General features: G+C 40.4%; 2 protein-coding genes across 27 annotated transcripts in view; one reads left to right on the top strand and one right to left on the bottom strand.

Annotated features, from left to right (window-relative positions):
• Positions 1-21,229, top strand: part of PRELID3A (PRELI domain containing 3A) — a 105,921-nt gene that overhangs the window by 61,044 nt on the left and 23,648 nt on the right. For 7 of the 22 annotated variants that reach the window (XM_036874941.1, XM_036874939.1, XM_036874956.1 and 4 more), the window contains exon 6: positions 15,864-15,927. The exons of 6 other annotated variants lie outside the window; for them this stretch is intronic. In XM_036874941.1, the coding sequence (XP_036730836.1) occupies positions 15,864-15,927 (64 nt within the window). 9 more of the 22 variants (XM_036874949.1, XM_036874940.1, XM_036874936.1 and 6 more) reach the window with 8 other exon arrangements.
• The window catches only part of SPIRE1 (spire type actin nucleation factor 1), a 212,091-nt gene continuing 206,790 nt past the window's right edge, over positions 15,929-21,229 (bottom strand). For 4 of the 5 annotated variants that reach the window (XM_036874926.1, XM_036874928.1, XM_036874927.1 and 1 more), the window contains one exon: positions 15,929-19,165. In XM_036874926.1, the coding sequence (XP_036730821.1) occupies positions 18,907-19,165 (259 nt within the window). In that variant the 3' untranslated portion in view covers positions 15,929-18,906. The remainder of the gene's footprint in view (positions 19,166-21,229) is intronic. The other variant, XM_036874930.1, reaches the window with a different exon arrangement.

Genomic DNA, 21,229 nt, shown 5'->3' with positions numbered 1-21,229 from the left:
GCTGTACTTTCCTTCACCACAACCTAGTGTCAGTAGGTTGGCTTTGCTGCATGTTGGGCGAGCAGACCCAAATTTGGCTGGAAAACAATTTTGGTGACCCAGGTGGGCCTTCCATCCCAAGTGGGCATCTTGCCAATGGCACACTGGCCCCTGGCCATTGGCAGCTCATGGATCCTGTCCAGCAGCTGCCTGAGTACTTTTTTCTCAGGAGCAGCCCCAAGTGCTTGCACTGACTGGACATTGCTGGCCCATGGCAGTTTTGATTCCATGGTGAAGGAAACTAGGCTCTGGTCCTGATCTGGTCTGGTCTGTGAGACCTCTCTGGTAAGTGGCAGAATTTCCTATGTGACTACACCAGGGTATTCTTCCCTACTGGGTTGCCTTGCTTGGAATTTTCCTTTTGGCAGGGGCTGTGTGGAGGGGAGACGTAAAACTTGGTCATCTGGTTTTAAGTGGAATGCCACTTTAATTGGATTTCCCCTTCTGGGTCGAGGAGTCCCTCAGCCATCCAGCACTGCCTGAGTGGTAATTGGAAAACTCCCTGTTAGACCAAGGCTGATCTGCACCCCTGTCTGGAATTCCAAATAAGAAACTTTCCATTCTCATGCTAGGGAACTACAACCCTGAAAGGCCACCAGATAACACTCTGCCTGGTTCTGATGTGTTTCTGGAAATATCTGCAAAATGAGAAAAAGGGGGGGGGGGCAGGAATCGGAGCTCTGTTCCATCTCGTAGTCCCCTGGGATGTATTTTGCAAAACTGGGAGAGCTTTAGTTATGCTCCTACAAAGAGATAGAAAGAAAATGATTTTTCCAACACTGTGTGGCCACAATATTCTTTAGACTTGAGAAAAATTCCAAAACTGGTTCTTTTTTTACTCAGAGAAAACTGGCTTGATAAAATATTTTTTCAAAATTCTGATCCTGCGAGAACAAAAGTATTCCTACGAGAAAGCTTTAAGTTATAACTCTTATCATGTCCTTGGAATGCAAACACAGTCCACAATGCCTGAGACTACAGCCTTGGGTTAATCAGTAGAACCTGAAACTGAAAGGAAAAAAGGGAAAAGAGGCTTAAAATTCAAGTGAGTAAACTTACTCCAACTGTTATTTATAAACTAATGAGTTTTATAATGTCTGATTCATGACTAAGTTTTAAAATAAAGCTATGAGATCTCTGATTCTGTCTTCATGTAAAAATGAATCTATGAATGAGCTCTATTTAATTTGCTTAAAGGAAATTAAGTGCTTATATAAATTCTCAGAAATACAACAGAAACTCTCACGTGATTTGGGGAATATTCAATATTAAATTAATATCTGGCATTAAAGTTACAGTTTGTTGGTTTAATTAATACAGAAATGTCTTTACAGTCATCAATATTAAATATAATACTTTTATCATACCTAGATTTAATAGAAGCCAAATAAGTTCATATTATATCTGCTGTAAAATTTGTCAGCAAAACAAATTAACTTGGTATGATGATATTTTCATAAGCACTGAAAGAGAGATAAATGGGATAGAAGCTTTTAGGTGAACTCTTTAGGAATAATTATGCTTTAATTTCTCCAGAGGTTGGTAACTTGAAATTTTAGAATTTTACTAAATTAAGATAAATGATGAGAATTCATTGAATGTTTAGATCATTTTTTTAAAATTTTATTTATTTATTTATTTATTTATGGCTGTATTGGGTCTTCGTTTCTGTGTGAGGGCTTTCTCTAGTTGTGGCAAGCGGGGGTCACTCTTCATCGCGGTGCGCGGGCCTCTCACTATCGCGGCCTCTCTCGTTGCGGAGCACAGGCTCCAGACGCGCAGGCTCAGTAATTGTGGCTCACGGGCCTAGCTGCTCCGCGGCATGTGGGATCTTCCCAGACCAGGGCTCGAACCCGTGTCCCCTGCATTGGCAGGCAGATTCTCAACCACTGCGCCACCAGGGAAGCCCCCTAGATCATTTTTAATTAAGATAAAATACTGGAATATTGATTGCTAGGCAAGTCTAAGTTTGCCTATCTATCTTCTTATGAGAGAAAAGCCTAAAAACGTATGTTTATTAGACAAACGTCTTGGACCATGTTAAAAGAAAGAAATTATGCTATGAGAAAATGTATTTTTTAAAGGTTATGGAATGTTTTCATTAAATGTGCCAGTCAGGAAATGCTGATGTAAGAAACAGTTGACAATTGCTTGCTTCTTGGTTTTTGCTAGAGAATAAGGTTTTTAAAGCTTAAAAATTACAATATATATGCAATTAAACTATTAAAGATAGTAAGGGAAGCTTTACAATATGTAAAGAAAGTAGTATATATGTTGTCAATGAGAGAAGGTATAAAGAATGGAAATATTTTGTTAAGTGAAAAAAAGTAATTTTATTCTAGGGCTGGTTGTTTCTGGATGAGAAAGAAAATAAGGGACAAACTAATATGGATACAGAAAGTGATAGAATGTTTGTGGAAAAGGAACCTTGAGAAAAGAGTTTTGTTCGTGGTCAACATTGGCTAAGATTAGATTCAATTTAATTAAGTAAATAAATTTTGTTACTAAAAGTAGGCTGGTACAAACTGGAGTTTGATTTTCTCTGTTAAGAGAACAAAGTTTTCCTGCAATATTGAGCTGCTTTTGCTAACAGATTGTAAGCTTCATAGGTTTCTTCCTCTGGCTGACGTTGGGATGTTTCAAAGGGCCTGTAAAGCATCTCAGTGAGAAATATTAAACTAATTAGAATTATTTGGTATATTAAATTACATGAGAAGCATTGGCAAATGAGTGGTGATAAACATTCTTAGGTTATGCTGTATGGATAAATGTCATTAGTATAAGTGTTCTAGAAATTATATGAAGTTCCTAAAATTTGAATATGTCCTGATATGTTATCAGTCAATTTTAGCTATTATCTTAAAATGTTGTTTATCAACTTGGTTAAGTTTGTCCAATTGCATTTTAATCAGATCTTTACCTGTGCCTTTTAAAGTCTTTTTTCATCCATGGAGAGTTATTGTTTCACTCTGATGCTTTTGCAAAAATGCTTCATCTTCAAGACAATTCATAGAAAGGACTTTTGGACAAGTATAGGTTTCTGATAACTTTCAGATCATACAGCTGAACTCGGTAAGAAATTAAAGAATTATAATAGAAACCCTATGACCTCATAAAACTGTTTACCAAATGTTTGTCTCCCTATCAAAATGGAAAGAAAATTCTCTAGTAAAGTTGTCACAGAGTATAACTAATCATGACATGTATCACTGCTTGTTTTAAGTCTATTGCTAGAAGCACATGTACAATGTTTATGAGACAATTCAGTATAATTGATAAAATGTATAGCCTATAAAATGCTTCCCCATTAATCTAGCTCTGAGCTTGTTTACTGTCAGTTTTCCCCCCAGTGTGGACAACTAGGCAAATGTGTATACACACAAAAGTAGGCCTAGCACTGAGGGACAGGATAACCAGGGTAGGCAACTACCACCCTGGGCATCAGAGGGCAGGCAACTACCACCCTGGCATCGAGGGACAAATATTTTGATCATCAATGCTTTCTATAGAAAGATTTGCAATCAAAAGGGGAAAATGACGGAGGAAATTTTCACCTATTGAGGTAGGGGGATGTCATTCTGGCGTACACATGATTTAACTTGAACTTTAGGCTAATCAAAACAGTCTGTTTATGGCCTATTAAACATACATCGTATATCTGCTTTAACCATTAAATGAAATAATGCATTTAAAAAAATAAAAATAGAATAACCATGGTTCAGGCATCCAAATGGAGCTGGGTGTCCATTGTGGACATGGTTTCAGACGTGTTCCTGTATTACTGAGAACTTAAATTTTCTGAATTGTATCAGACTCAAGGACACCACCAGCTGTTCTCAAAACATTATCTGCTAGCAGCTGCCACCTTTTGGTCATAAGGTCTCCTCCTGTAACTATGAAACCTTTCTCTTACTTTAGGAATAGTAATGGCAAATGAGACAACTCAAGACGTAGCCTGCCAGCAGAAGGCACTACATTCTTTAACAAGAATAATATGAGAAAATAAAATTGCTTTAAATTTTGTTTTAGCAAAAAAGGAGATATATGTGTAAATGGCCAGTAGCTCCTGCTATGTATATATTAACACCCTGGAAAAGCTGAAACCCAAATAAATAGAATAATTCCGAAGGTTACTTGGTTACAGAATGTATGTAAAGAGGAATGACCCACTTCAAAACTTATTTTTTCTGATTGCTATCTGGAATAGGAAGACTCTTTCAGGGACTACTACAAGGGTGTGCATTTTGGTCATTATCATCACTGTAATATGAGTACTAATTTTCAAATATTTGTTCAGGTACTATGACAGAGGAATCAGGGACTTCCCTGGTGGTCCAGTGGTTAAGACTCCCATGTTTCCACTGCAGGTGGGTACAGGTTCAATCCCTGGTCGGGGGATTAAGATCCTGCGTGCTGTGCTGTGCGGTGAAAAAAAAAAAGACAAAGCAATCAAAGAGAGAGGTAATATTTTTCATAATACAAAATATTGATGCTAAGCTTGAGACTTGAGAATTCTTTAAAATTAAAGTCAATGAAAGATTTGACAGCCAATATAGTGGAGTAGAAAGACCCTGAGCTCACCTTCTCTCACGAGCACGCCAAAATCACAACTATCTGCAGAACAACCATTGACGAAAAAGACTGGAACCTACCAGAAAAGATCTTCTAAAAAAAGCAACCCCAACGAGACAGGAGGGGCATACACATGATATAATCAAAATTCCATACCTCTCCCTTGGGTGGGCAACACACACCTGGAGAATAATTATATTGCAGAGGTTCTCCTACAGCAGTGAGAGTTCTGAGCCCCACGTCAGGCTCCCCAGTCTGGAGGTCCAGCACCAGCAAGATGAGCCCCTAGAGCATTTGGCTTTGAAGGCCAGCAGGGCTTAACTGGAGGAGGCCCACAGGACTGGGGAAATAAGAGACTTCACTCTTAAAGGGTGCACACAAAACCTCATGCACCCTGGGACCCAGGGCGAAAGCAGTAATTTGATAGGAGCCTGGGCCAGACCTACCTGCAGGTCTTGAAGAGTCTCCTGGAGAGGTGGGGGGTGGCTGCAGCTCACCCTGGAGACATAGACACTGGGGGCAGACATATTGGGGAACTTTCAGCTGCGTGAACACTACTGAGGCTGGTGGCTGACACCTTGGATCATCAGTGCCAAGACCTGGCCCCACCAAACAGCCTGCAGGTGCCAGTGCTGGGACACCTACCGAAGGCCACTTCTCCAAGGTCAAGAAATGTAACCAACCTACCACATACATAAAAATACAAATAGCAACTTAGACAAAATGATGTGGCAGAAGATTATGTTCCAGACGAAGGAAAAAGATAAAACCCCAGAAGAAGAACTAAGTGAAGTGGAGATAGGTAATCTACCCGAGAAAGAGTTCAGAGTAGAGATGATCAAAAGAACTCTGGAGGGGAATGGATGCACAGAGCAAGAAGTTAGAAGTTTTTCACAAAGAATTAGAAAACAGAACAACCAGAGATGAAGAATACAGTAACTGAAATGAAAAATACATGAGAAGGAATCAATAGTAGACTAAATGATTCAGAAGAACGGATCAATGAGCTGGAAGACAGAGTAGCAGAAATCACTGCTGCTGAACAGAAAAAAGTAAAAATGAAAAGAAATGGGGACAATTTGAGAGACCTCTGGGACAATATCAAGTGCACTAGTAGGGGTCCCAGAAGGAGAAGAGAGGGAGAAAGGGCCTGAGAAAATATATGAAGAGATAATAGCTGAAGACCTCCCTAACCTGGGAAAGGAAAGAGTTATCCAAGATCAGGGAGCACAGAGAGTCCCATAAAGGATTAACCCAAAGAGGAACACACGAAGATGCACTGTAGTCAAAATGACAAAATTTATAAAAGATAGAATATGAAAAGCAGCAAATAACACACAAAGGAGCTCCCATAAGGCTATCAGCTGATTTTTCAGCAGAAACTCTGCAGGCCAGAAGGGACTGGCACAATATATTTAAAGTGATGAAAGGGAAAAACCTACAACCAAGAATACTCTACCCAGCAAGGCTCTCATTCAGATTTGATGGAGAAATCAAAAATTTTACAGACAAGCAAAAGCTAAAAGAATTCACCGCCACACCAGTTTTACAACAAATGTTAAAGGAAGTTCTCTAGGTGAAAAATAAAAGGCCACAACTAGAAACAAGAAAGTTGCAGAATGAAAAAGCTCACCAGTAAAGACAAACATACAGTAAACGTAGGAAATCATCCACACACAAAGCTAGAAGGGAGGTTAAAAGACAAAAGTAGTAAAATCATCTGTATCCACAATAAGCAGTTAAGGGATAACAAAAACAATTAGATGTAAAATATATCAAAAACAGTAATTGTGAGGGGAGGAGAGTACAAATGCAGGGTATTTAAAATGCATTGGAAATTAAGAGATCAGCAACTTAAAATAATCATGTATATATAAATACTGCTATACCAAAACCTCATGGTAACCACAAGCCAAAAATCTGTAATAGATAAACACACAAAAAAGAAAAAGGAATCCAGACATAATAGTAAAGATAGTCATCAAATCACAACAGAACAAAGGGAGGAAAGAGGAAAAAAAAGACCTACAAAAACAAATCCAAAATAATTAACGGGACTTCCCTGGTGGTCCAGTGGTTAAGAATACGTGCTTCCACCTCAGGGGACGTGGGTTCAATCCCTGGCCCAGGAACTAAGATCCCACATGCTGCACAGCCGGAAAAAAAAAAAAAATGGCAGTAAGAACATATGTACTGATAACTACATTGAATGTAAATGGACTAAATCCTCCAACCAAGAGACACAGACTGGCTAAATGGATACAAAAACAAGACCCATATATATGCTACCTACAAGAGACTCACTTCAGATCTAGAAATTCATACAGACTGAAAATGAGGGGATGGAAAAAGGTGTTCCACACAAATGGAAATCAAAAGAAATCGAGAGTAGCAATACTTACATCAGACAAAATAGGCTTTAAATTGAAGACTGTTACAAGAAACAAAGAGGGACGCTACCTAAGAAGATATAACAATTGTAAACATATAGGCACCCAACATAGGAGCACCTCAATATATAAGGCAAATATTAACAGACATAAAAGGAGAAAGTGACAGTAACACAATAGTAGTGGGGGACCATAATACCCCACTTACATCAATGGACAACTCATCCAGACAGAAAATCAATAAGAAAACACAGGCCTTAAATAACACATTAGACCAACTTGACTTGATTGGTATTTATAGAGCATTCCATCCAAAAGCAGCAGAATACACATTTTTTCCAACTGCACATGGAACATTCTCCAGGATAGATCACATGCTAGGTCACAAAACAAGCCTTGGTATGTTTAAGAAAACTGAAATCACACAAGCATCTTTTCCAACCACAACACTATGAGACTAGAAATGAACTACCAAAAAAAAAAAAAAAAAAAAAAACACTGCAAGAAACCCAAACAGGTGGAAGCTAAACAACATGCCACTAAACAACCAATGGCTCACTGAAGAAATCAAAGAGGAAGTTAAAAAATACCTAGAGACAAATGAAAATGAAAACACAATGACCCAAAAACCTATAGGACATGGCAAAAGCAGTTCTAAGAAGGAAGGTTATAAAGATACAAGCTTACCTCAGGAAACAAAGTCTCAAGCAGCCTAATTTTACACGTAAAGCAACTAGAGAAAGAAGAACAAACAAAACCCAAAGTTAGTAGAAGGAAAGAAATCATAAAGATCAGAGCAGAAATAAATGAAACAGAGACTAAAACAAAAACAAAACCAAAAAACAACAGAAAAGATCAATGAAACCAAAAGCTGGTTCTTTGAAAAGATAAACCTTTAACCAGACTCATCAAGAAGAAAAGGAAGAGGGCCCAAATCAATAAAATCACAAATGAAAAAGAAGTTACAACCAATACCACAGAAATACAAAGGATCATAAGAGACTACTACAAGCAACTATATGCCAATAAAATGGACAACCTAAAAGAAATGGACAAATTCTTAGAAAGGTACAATCTCCCAGGACTGAACAAGGAAGAATTAGAATATGAACAGACCAATTACCAATACTATAATTGAATCAGTAATTTAAAAACTCCCCCAAAACAAAAGTCCAGGACCAGATGGCTTCTTCAGAGGTGAATTAGCGAAGAGTTAACACCCATCCTTCTGAAACTATTCAAAAAAATTGCAGAGGAAGGAACACTTCCAAACTCATTCTATGAGGCCACAATCACCCTGATGCCAAAACCAGACAAAGATATCACACTCAAAAAAAGAAAATTACAGGCCAATGTCACTGATGAACATAGATGTAAAACTCAACAAAATATTAGTGAACTGACTCCAACAATACATTAAAAGGATCATACACCATGATCAAGTGGGATTTATCCCAGGGATGCAAGTATTTCTCAACGTCCATGAATCAATCAATGCAATATAACATATTAACAAACTGGAGAATAAAAACATTCGATCATCTCAGTAGATGCAGAAAAAGCTTTTGATAAAATTCAACATCCACTTATGATAAACTCTTCAGAAAGTGGGCATAGAGAGAACATACCTCAACATAATAAATGCCATATATGACAAACTCATACACAACAGCTAATACCATACTTAACAGTGAAAAGCTAAAACCATTCCCTATAAGATAAGGAACAAGACAAGGATGACCACACTTGCCACTTTTATTCAACATAGTTTTGGAAGTCCTAGCCACGGCAATCAGAGAAGAAAATGAAATAAAAGGGATGCAAACTGGAAAGGAAGAGGTAAAACTGTCACTGTTTGCAGATGACATACTATACATAGAAAATCCTAAAGATGCCACCTGAAAGCTACTAGAGCTCATCAATGAATCTGGTAAAGTTGCAGGATACAAAATTAATACACAGAAATCTGTTGCATTTCTATAGATTAACAATGAACTATCAGAAAGAAAAATTAATGAAACAATCCTATGTACCATTGCATCAAAAAGAATAATATACTTAGGTATAAACCTACCTAAGGAGGCAAAAGACCCATACTCTGAAAACTATGAGACACTGATGAAAGAAACTGAAGACCACACAGATGGAAAGATATAGTGTGTTCTTGGATTGGAAGACTCAATACTGTTAAAATGACTGTACTACCCAAAGTAATCTACAGATTCAATGAAATCCCTATCAAATTACCAATGGCATTTTTCACAGGATTAGAACAAAAAAATTTTTTTTTATTAGAACAAAATGTTTTTTTAATTTGTATGGAAACAGAAAAGACCCTAAATAGCCAGAACAATCTTGGGAAAGAATGGAGCTGGAGCAATCATGCTCCCTGACTTCAGACTATACTACAGAGCTACAGTCATCAAAACAGTATGGTACTGGCACAGAAACAGACACATAGATCAATGGAACAGGATAGATAGCCCAGAAATAAACCCATGAACTTATGGTCAATTAATCTATGACAAAGGAGGCAAGAATATACAATGGAGAAAAGACAGTCTCTTCAATAAGTGATGCTGGAAAAACTGGACAGTTACAGCTAAAAGAATGAAATTATAACATTCTCTAACACCATATAGAAAAATAAACTCAAAATGGATTAAAGACCTAAATGTAAGACCAGACACTATAAAACTACTAGAGGAAAACATAGGCAGAATGCTCTTTGACATAAATTGCAGCAATATTTTTTTGGATCTGTTTCCTGGAGTAATGGAAACAAAAGCAGAAATAAATAAACAAACTAATTAAACTTAAAAGCTTTTGCACAGCAAAGGAAACCATAAACAAAACGAAAAGACAACCTATGGAATGGGAGAAAATTTTGCAAATGATGCAACCGACAAGGGATTGATATCCAAAATATACAAATAGCTCATACAATTCCATAACAAAAAAAACCAAACAACCCAATCAAAAAATGGGCAGAAGATCTAAATAGACATTTCTCCAAAGAAGACATACAGATGGCCAACAGGCACGTGAAAAGATGCTCAACATCACTAATTATTAGAGAAATGCAAATCAAAACTACAATGAGGTATCACCTCACACCGGTCAGAATGGCCGTCATCAAAAAATCTACAAATAATAAATGCTGGAGAGGATGTGGGGGAAAGGGAACCCTCTTACACTGTTTTGGCAGGAATGTAAATTGGTGCAGCCACTACAGAGAACAGTATGGAGGTTCCTTAAAAAACTAAAAACAGAGTTACCATATGATCCAACAATCCCATTCCTGGGCATATATCTGGAAAAGATGAAAACTCTAATTCAAAGAGATACATTCACCCCAATGTTCACAGCAGCACTATTTACAATAGCCAAGACATGGAAGCAACCTAAATGTCCATCAATGGATGGATGAATAAAGAAGCTGTGGTACATACATACAGTGGAATATTACTCAGCCATAAAAAAGAGTGAAATAATGCCATCTGCAACAACAAGGATGGACCTAGAGATTATCATACTAAGTGAAGTCAGAGAAAGACAAATATCATGCATCACTTATATGTGGAAAAAATGATACAAATGAACTTATATACAAACAGAAATAGACCCACAGACATAGAAAACAAACTTACAGTTACCAAAGGGGAATGGGGGTGAGGGATAAATTAGGATTTGAGGATTAACATATACACACTACTATATATAAAACAGATAACCAACTGTATAGCACAGAGAACTATCCTCAGTATATTCTAATAACCTATAAGGGAAAAGAATCTGAAAAAGAATACGTGTGTGTGTGTGTATACACACACCCATGTATAACTGAATTACTTTGCTGTACACCTGAAACACTGTAAATCAATTATACCTTAACTTTAAAAAATAATAAAGTCAATGACTTTCTCTCTTCTTATCCTGAAAATTTGGCTTTGCCCCCATTCAGCAGTTAGTAGCCAGAGCAGTCATCATTCCTGTTCCCCTCAGGATTGAGGAATATCAAAGAAAAGGGGGGACTGAAACTGGGCAGGACTCTGTGGGGCCTTCCTTGTGACAGACCCCACCCTCCTGTGTCCCCTGCCTCTTGTTTGTAGAAAAGTTTTAGCCTCCTAGGCCTTCCCCAATTTCCAAAGAGCAAATTTAATCAGAGAAGTGAGAAAATGCAGAAACAAAGGAAAACAGTTAAGCAAGTCAAAACAATAGTTTAGCCATTAAACAAAGTCAAAGACCTTTAGTTCTTCCTCAAGGGCAATAGAAAATATCCTGAGTTGTTTTGCAGATACTAAATCCCCCACCAGGTGGAGAAGTTAACTACATGCTGACCATCGGCACACAGACCCCCCAGAGTTGTTGGAACCAGAAGGTTGATGATGTTGACTCCTGCAATACCACCCTGTTACCTCACCACCCACCAATCAAACGTCCACAAGTTGACTAGACACCCTGACCCTCTCCCTCACCTTGCCTTTAAAAACGCTTACCTGAAAGCCATCAGGGAGTTCAGGTCTTTTGATCATGAGCTGCCCATTCTCCTTGCCTGGCCCCATGTTGGGTGCCCTGCAATAAATGCTGCACTTTCCTTCACAACCCGGTGTCAGTAGATTAGCTTTGCTGTGTGTCAGACGAGTGAAATCAAGTTTGGTTCAGTAGTTCAGTAACGTGCTCAATTACTGGTAGCTATTATTAGCTACTAAAAATCAGCAAAATATTTTAAAAGTTATTAATAGTAACAGCACAAAATATCTAATCTCATAAAACTTACCTTTTATCTTCCCTTATTTTCTTTTCTTGGCCAAATTATTTTAATATGACAAATTTGAAATCACTTAATATATTTTATTTCAGCCCAGTTGGCACATAAATTTTAATCAAAGTATTATGATTACTACCATACTATGAAAGGGGCAAGTAGTAAAAAGGTAATGAGTACGAGCTCAGTGCTGATAAACATGTGCTTCTTTGCATTTATGTAGCGGCTTCAATTATGGGTCTTTAACATCTGCCCATCAATTTGTTAATGGAAAAAGCTGGGTCAGGAGGCTGGGCTGTACATGGTGGCTCCACCCAGCGGCTCTGGAAGTGGAAGAGTGCCTGGAGAGGAATTGTGATGAGTGGCATTTACAAGAGTGGGGTCGGAAACCCAGACTGGCAAGTAGGGTTTCTGCGAGCTGCAGGTGACCAACAGATGCATGAGCTGCTGACTCAAGCCTCCCTATTCTAATTGGCCACGTTAGGGCTGCAGTGATTTGTTGGCTTAGGATTGTACTCCTGCCTTAAAGGAAAAACACAGGGCTGTACGTGGCCCTTACGTGTTAAAGGGCACAGACTACACACTGTCTCAGCTGTTTTGAAGACGTTGATGGTTCCATCTTTGTATTGCTGACTTTTTCTCATTTCCATATTGAACCTGCTCATTGCCTCCACAAACATTTATTGAGCACCTGTTGCATGCCAGATAGTTTTCCAAATCTAGGGATGTGGCAGTAAAGAAATCTGACAAATGTCCGTGTCTTCATGGAACAATGTAATAGATGCTGAGTGCAGTGGAGAAAAAGAAGATGCAGAAGGAGTAGGAAAGGCAGGAAGCACTGCAGAGACATGGCAGGCGAGAAGCTATTGGAAGCAGCCCCTTGCCGGGGAGGAAGCCCGTTCAGTAGAGCTGTGAGACAGAACCAGGGAGTAAACGAATGCGTGAACGACACAAGGGCTCCGTCCCAGCTATTGGACCTGTTCAGTGATGGAACTTGGCAGAGCATAAGCATCTGCCTGGCCCTGGACGTGTTTCATCAGGGCTGAGAACTGCGAGGGCCAAAGAGACAAGCTTCTTGGCCAGGGGTCCCATTACCACACACGGGAGGTGTGTAGACTGGGGACCCCTGTAGCTGTGGTAACTATTTCTTTGATTAAGCTGGACACCAAGAGTTGTCTGTACTTTTGTTTCCACTTAACACAATTAAAAGTCTGTTACACGTAGTCATCCCTCCAGCTACTTGCTTCCCTTTACGTCTCGACAGGAGCACACGTCACACTGTGGGAACAGAGACCTGCCAAGACAGACCACGTCTTTCCATCGTGCAGGGCTGGGAGATGAACCACCAGTAACCGGATGGTGCCAACACAAAGTGGCGGGTGCAGAGGTGTGTGTTTGGGTTTTTTTGTCTGTTTTTAATATATGTCAACTCATCTTTCTGTTTTTTTTTTTTTTTTAATTTTGGGAGATGGACTCAGGTTCTTTATAGCAAATAGTGAAACTGAACTTGCCTTTGCCTCCCCAAGTTTCAAATAAATGTAGCATATACTGTTTCTTGCATTCATGTAATATAATCAGGTTCGTCATCAATACAGAGAAATATTGTTTAATAACACTTCGCTTCAGTAAAAGTGCTGGTGTGGATGCACAGAGATATGAGTTTCTCACTACAGTGGGTCATGCTCTCGGTTACTCACTGTTAGTTAGTGTTTGTGCAGTACTGGTTCTTTGGCCCCGTGTGTTGTGTCTCTCCTGGTTAGAAGTGACCTCAGAGACCACCTCGTCCAACACCCTCACTTTAAAATTGAAACTGAAATCCAGAAATGTTAAGGTGCTTTCCCAATGTCTGATAGCTGTTTTGCTGCCATGCTGGAGCACAGTTCAGTTAGAACCATTTTAGATACTTGAGACCAGGTACTGCTGGAAGGCTCTGCTTCGCTAATTACAGACTAGTTTTTTTTTTCCAGTTATCAGAAAGCTCTTTGCAAGTGAATACCATTGTGGAGCAGAGTCAGCTCCAGTTCCTACCATGAAGGAGGTGTGCCCACCACCGGCTGCACCAGGAGCAGTGCCTTAGGCCACCACAGGAGCCGCGCAGAAGTGGGGGTGTCCAGCCAATTACACCCACAGTGCTCAGTCCAAGCTCACAGTCTGTGGATCTGACTCCTTAAATGACCTTGAGATTGTGGTAGGATGACCCAAGTCATCTTCCCTTCCTTGGTGGACAGCTGAAATCTTCTCAGGCTTCTTCTGTCTTTGGGGTGTCTAAGATCAAAGTTTTTTCCCTTTAAACGAGAAGTTATTCTGTTTTCTGTTTACACCTTAGGCTCCCTGCTGCAGGAGCTACACTGCTGAGGTTTACCTGTGCAGAATCTTGCTCTTCCTTCTCTTTCTCCCAAGTGATTTCCTGCAGCTTTTGCACCATGTTTGCTTATTAGGAATTTGATACTCAGTTTAGCTCTCCGGAAATCCTCAATTTCTCTTTGGCATTTCCACTCTCCCAAACACTGTTGCTCCCGGAAAAGTTTGAGGTGTGACATTTTCTGCTGTGTTACCCTAGGGAAAGGAACTGGGGGAGGCAGGCCAGGGACCAACAGATGATTCCTGCAGTTACATGGGAACATCAAAGCAAAGAAGAATTATACAGAAGGGCAAACTTCTAGTGAGGCTGCCCCTTCTTTCTAGCCACTCCCGAGGGAAGGAAGTTCCGCCTTTTCTTCAATTCATAGACAGTCACGTTCGTTGGAGCCACTCTGAGAGCACTCACTCCTAGTACAGGAGCCAGCATCTGGCCCCCTGGGTGAGTGGGACATCCAGGTGATCCCTCAGCTTTTAAGCCCCAGGGACATAAGTGAACTTTAATTAATGCCCCAGTTTTCAAGAGCCCACTTTTAGAGAACTGTGTCCTGTCAGTTCTGAAGCCCTTTTACTTCCACTACTTCGATGGTAAGGAAGTGGCTCAGATTTTGCCACCAGCATCACAATCCAACAGCAGAAACAGCTGTAGAATGTTCCACACAGTAAAATCTATTCTAAATAGATAAATATATACATCATACACAAATGGAACGAGCCAGAACAGCATTGTGAATTCAGTCTGCCAGGTAACTGCACCTGAACATTTAATTAGTGCAAGCAGAATTTTATATTAGGTAGGTTCTTAGCTCTTAAATTTTTTTGGATGAGCAAAGGGAGATGTTTCTAGACGTGGGCCTTAGGCTGACATGCAGGAAGAAGGCACATTCTGATGAATGTATGTGTATGTGTGTGTGTAACTGGAGTCTTGAAACACATCATATGTGCAATCAAGCCCTTACCTAGAAGAGTACTCCTTATGAAATTCTAGACTCTGATGATTTGCAACTATACAACTTCTCAACAGGAGCTGAGAAGGAAAAAGAAAGATGCAGTTAAATAAGGGTTACCCAGAGCTTCCCTTCCTGGTACCCGACCTCTCTGTGTCTCTGGAATCCAGGAGGCACAAGGCAAGGGCTGTGACCCGGATTCAGAAAGTCAGTGAACATCAGAATTATGAGCTGACATCTTGTTACACACATGTCACAGAGAAACTTTAGCAGAAAAAGAGCCTAAAATATATCTGGCAAATAAGTAATGAATTAATATCACACTCAATATCACGTAATGTTTAAGATACGTAAAGGGCTAATGATGCTCTATATTTAGTTAACATAAAGACAAAAGAACTTTCCTAAATTCATTCTGGGTTTAATCTTCCTAATTTTTTCTCGACCCTTTAAGAGCTACAGCAAGAAATTTTCTTCATTGGACATTTTAAGAATATATACCTTGAGGAATTCGATTGAGGAAAAAAAATAAAAGCTTTATCTTTCTATACATAATTTGTCTCCATAGATGTGACCTCTTATATAATAAGTGTTATATATATTATTCATAGATTTTAGTTTCCTACCCTGCTGAGCTGAAAAAGGAGGCAGGCTGCTCGGTGACACAGCAGAGTTACAGTGACTGCTCATTTTCATTTATTTTTCCAGTGTGGTCCTTGTAGATTGTATTTCTCAAGCTGATCGTAAACTGCTGATGTCATATAAATATATCTTGTCTTCCTAACCTAGGTGGTTTCCAACAGCTAGTTACCAAAAGACATCATCATTTTACAACAGGAACTCCACACAGAAGGTATGATGGAAAGTCATTTATTTTCCCCTCGATAAATTTTAAAATAAAAGACTTCAATGGAAAACGTTTAGTACTTTCATGTCATGCTGAATGCCAGCAGTACCTTGACTTTTATACACACAGGAAGCCAGGTCAACGTGTACACATTTCCCCATGGCCCTTCAACAGTTTTGCATGTACAAAATTGTCTGCTATTTTGCTTTAGCAAACAGCAACATAATTTAAAAACTTTCATGTCTCCTATGTGACACCTAAAATCAGTCCAACATTTATTAATACAGTTAGAAAAATAAAAGCCTTAAAAAATTCATGGTATGAGCTCACGGTGCTAATCACATGACGTGAGTTTATGAGTTCACGGGATCTCATCAAATGTAAGATCATTTTAAAAACTACATAACAACTTTCTGGTTTAATTTGAAAGGCTTAAGACTTGAAATCTAGTAAGACTGTTAAGTCGATGTACAAATCAATTACTTGATTTAACTTTTACTTGCCTTGGGAGAGTTAATTCTCATTGTCCACTGAATGAACGCCTTTCAAATATTAATAACTATATTACAGTATTTACAAGCTTTCTTATTGATCCTGAACTGGTAGAAAGTTCAGCTGTGAGAAGGGTGAGCTCATGAGGCAGGGGATGCAAGGGAGGGTGTGAGCCTGGAGGGAGAGGGTGAAAGTGAAGCCCCCCGCTGGGATACATCAGGCTCTAGGAGACCAGCCAGCCAATGACGCTGTTGTTGTCAGACCAGAAGTAAGTGCCAACAACCAGGACAAAGAGGAGGCCTGGGAAGGTGTGTCATCCCAGTAGGAAGGGAGGAAGGAAGCTAGGCCTCAGGTCAAACGAGGCTGAGGGCTGAAAGCACGCCCCACAGGCTGGCAGTGAATGACCCTCTGGAAGTTACCTGATTTGGTTGAGGTGCTGGGGACACTTGCCATGGATAAGGGAGGGGGTAAGTGCAAGAATCTGTTTTGGCACCAGATAGTGATGCTGATTTGATTTCTACAATATTAGCTGTTCCATGTGCCTTTTTCTACTGTACTTTCTGCAAACTGTCCCACGGAGACCTACCACCCACTTGACCTCTTCAATACACTTGGCAAGCCCGTTAGTGCTGTGGACGCTCTGCTAAGAGGCGCCCACGATGCCCAGACAGCCTGCACAGTGTCACAAACCTGGAGAAGTGAAGTCAAAGACTAGATGTGCTAGATTTTATGTGCCTTTTGAATGTGGACGGGATTCTCATTTGGGGGGTTTAGCTTCTTGTGTTTTAATAACACCTGTAAACTAGGCGTTATTTTAAAAAGCACACTCTCCTAGGTCTGGTCTGTGCATGGATACAAACACCACCCCATCTCCCTTGCACCCTTCCTGGTGGTTGTTTAGAAGCTGCTCACGCCAAAATTTTATAAATGAGATTCACTCAATATAATGTTTAAAGCTCTTACGTGAGAGTCTTTAAAACTTTAAACATTTCCATAATCAGTAAGGGTTCTCTGGTGGCCCACTTTTACATGCAAATACAGACAAACTGTTAACATGCATTACTTCAGTCAATTGGTAAAGTTTATTTTGTAAGTGTAAGTAATTTTAAGCCATTTACTAATTTATAAATTTCAGTTACGTAAAACCACTACCAGGGCAGTTCTGAGGTATTACTGTTAATTTGCTATAGAAATGTTCCTGTATTGTGAGGTGGTGTGAAGTGTGACTGCCCTGCCTTTTGGTGAGCCGTGCTGTCACGGCGCTGACGACAGATGTGTCCTAGAGAGCGTTCAGGAAACTGCTGTGCATGTGCATTAACCGAGCTTCCAAACATGACTGGCAACTTGATTGGCTGGTCTGCTGAGCGAACCAAAATCATAAAGACGGCCACGGAATGGGCCACACAAGTCGAGAAATGACAGGTGTACGGTGCTACCTCAACCTGGCTTCATCAAAACCCGTCCTACTCAAGTCACTTACAAGGAGAACGTGTGCAAAAAGCATCCACAAAGCCTATCAATCAGCAGGTTAATTTTAAAGAACTAGACCATGTTTTTTCTTTTAAAATTCATTTATAAAAATAAATTTCAGTTTGAGAACTGAGGTACCAAATTGTGGCTTAATTTAGTCGTGATGGCGAGACTAAAGTTATGAAAACCACAGTTGGAAATGTGGGCGCTCCAGCTCGTTCCCTGCGGCGTGGCCGACGCACTCACAGCCCTTCTCCTATTGGCCAAAATACTCAACTTCTGGACAAACTTCTAGCCTGCCCTTGTCCCCAAACGCCACAAAACTTTAAATCTTAGACCTCCAATATAAAACTACTAGTAACCATAATACATTCAAGATAAGGAAAGCCCTGCACCTGCCTCAAGAGACACCGCCCCACTGCCTGGGCACAGACACAGCGTGGGGGACATGGGCGCCCACTTGAGCATACAGCTTATTCAGATGCTTTGTACTGGAGCACGGAGTAAAGTCCCTCCCGAGTCTTTATCTCAGAGCAACAATAATTTAAAACCAGTTTGAGAGCATGAGCAAATCCTTGTAGGTTCTGTGCTGTGAGACGGTAACAGCCTGGCCCAGCCTCCAGGGATCTGTGTGCATCAGGTAGGAACACTGTCAAGTGGAAATGCCAATATGACTTACTGCTTAGACTGTGCTGACTTCGATGCCTGTGTTAGACCGATTTCTCACACCAGAAGCTTTCTGCCTCAGTCAGAAAATTATTTGAGGGACAGTAGAGAACTGAACTAAGGAAAAAGTTCCTGGCCTCCAAATCCCCACACACAAGAGAAGCAAATTTCAAACTACTGTCCTCTCTCAGTGCAGACAAGGGACTGGCTGATATGAACACCGTGTTCAGTCTGTGGAACAGTGTGATGCAGCAAAACCCTGATCTCATGCAAACCCGAACCAGTTAACTGCAGCGAGAAGACAGCCCCGCTCAGTGTTCTCTCGCAAATGCGACTCTGCACACGAATGCACGGGGCTCAGACCTCACTGATGGTCCTCTCTGAAGGGCAGTACTCCGAAGGGCCTGCTGAGGACACATAGAAAGACTGCGTTTTCCTTTTCAATCGGGCTCTTTTGTTGGCCAGCACCAGGCTATGCCGGCTTGAGTTGATGATTTCTGAAATGAACTTTTTGCAGTCTACACACACCTCCATGGTGCTCCAGTCCTCCATCAACTCTTTGGGAAATTGGAGTTCTTCATCTGATTTGTCCACAGACTTGGATTTTGAGGACAGTCTGGAAAAAAACAAAACATGTACAACATCCATTATTATTACTTATAGTTCTACTGCAATACTAAGAAAATATGTGCAAAAAAAGTAAATCTGTTGGCAAAACATGATGGAATGGGTGGGTGATTTAGTCATGTCAGTTTTGTCCAAAGAAGAAGTTATAATTGGCAACAACTTTCCAAATATTTTTGGGGACTTCTCTGGTGGCGCAGTGGTTAAGAATCCACCTGCCAATGCAGGGGACACGGGTTCGACTCCTGGTACGGGAAGATCCCACATGCCGCGGAGTAACTAAGCCCGTGCGCCACAACTGCTGAAGCCCATGTGCCACGACAACTGACCCGTGTGCTGCAACTACTGAAGCCTGCGTGCCTAGAGCCTGTGCTCCGCAACAAGAGAAGCCACCGCAATGAGAAGCCTGCACACCGCAATGAAGAGTAGCTCCCGCTCACCACAACTAGAGAAAGCCCACACGCAGCAAAGAAGATCCAACGCAGCCAAAAATTAAAAAATAAAGACATGTCAAATTACTAAAAAAAAAAGAAACAAAATATTTTTTAAGAAAGAAACCAGGAAACCTTTTATTAAGAAATAATAATACGGGACTTCGCCGGTGGCGCAAGAATCCACCTGCCAATGCAGGGGACATGGATTCGAGCTCTGGTCCGGGAAGATCCCACATGCCGCGGAGAAACTAAGCCTGTGCGCCACAATTACTGAGCCTGCGCTCTAGAGCCTGTGAGGCACAACTACTGAGACCGTGTGCCACAACTACTGAAGCCTGTGCACCTAGAGCCCATGCTCCGCAACAAGAGAAGCCACTGCAGTGAGAAGCCCACACACTGCAACGAAGAGTAGCCCCCACTCGCTGCAACTAGAGAAAGCCCACACGCAGCAACGAAAACCCAACGCAGCCAAAAATAAAAATAAATAAATAACGTTATATAAAAAAAAAATACTACTACTAAAAGCTCTTAGTATCCTTTCTAGAATTTTTGGAAAATAGGATATTCAGAGTATTCACCTGACTACTATACATAGATAGATCATGAACTTCAACAACCGAAATGAAATGAAGTACATGTTGCTAATCTCTCTGATGATTCAGAGAGAACTTCAAGTTCTTTCTCCAGTGACCCTGTGTCATGGTTAATGAACATTAAGTTAACTGTAGAATGGTAGGTCAGACTACAAGAAACTGAAGTAAATTTATCTTAATCCTACGACAAATCCTGAAAAATTATCTTTGGACCAGCTTTCTTTTCATTTTCATATTTATCAAATGTGCTTCCCCCTCCACAACAATTCTCTATATCTGGGTGACTGACTATTTGGATTCCAGAGAGCTGGAGTTAACTAGACCAAATCATCATAAATGTTTTGGGTAGTTTTTGGAAATAACTAGGAACCATCTACTCATTCACTATTTTAATTAAACCAAACAGGAACGTAGAGCTAGTGCAGGAAAGAACAGACTGTAGTTCGCCTGCCCTGAGCCCGTGGACAGCAGCCCATACTCAGAGGTCAGGATGGGGACTGAGCACAGGGGCAGGAACCTCGGGTACAGGTTACTGCTGGGCTCTCAGCTCCCTCACCTCACTGTCCACAGACCCTGACATGCAGAATGGCCACTGTCCAGCATCTGGCACCAACACCAGTGTCCCTCCCAAACAGGGGGCTGCTGGTGCATAAAACCCCAATACCCTGGGCCCTGCCAGCGTGTGGTCTGACCTCCTGTCTTTCTTAAGGACCAACACTAACCTTACTCTGCATTAAATGCAAAGGGCTTGATATTTGGGCACCTTTTTTCTTTTAAATTGTCAGCTCTTGGCATAAAGCTTTATTTCTGCCTTTACAATAGGAAAGTAAGCCAAAGTTATCACAGACTACTGTAAACACAGGATTAAAAAGATTTTTTTCAAAACTAAAGAAGGAGAGAAAGATTAGACTGTTAGGTGCAAGTTTTCAACTCCGTTGAAAACAAGGTCAGTTTTAAAGATGACTTTTAAAGGACACACAAAAGTAATTACTTCCAAAGTAGAAAAAAAATTAAACTGTGAGATTAAGT

The sequence above is a fragment of the Balaenoptera musculus genome, chromosome 14 (genome assembly GCF_009873245.2).
Source record: "Balaenoptera musculus isolate JJ_BM4_2016_0621 chromosome 14, mBalMus1.pri.v3, whole genome shotgun sequence".
In the NCBI taxonomy this organism is placed as follows: Eukaryota; Metazoa; Chordata; class Mammalia; order Artiodactyla; family Balaenopteridae; genus Balaenoptera; species Balaenoptera musculus.
This window is presented reverse-complemented; position numbering and strand designations above follow the sequence as displayed.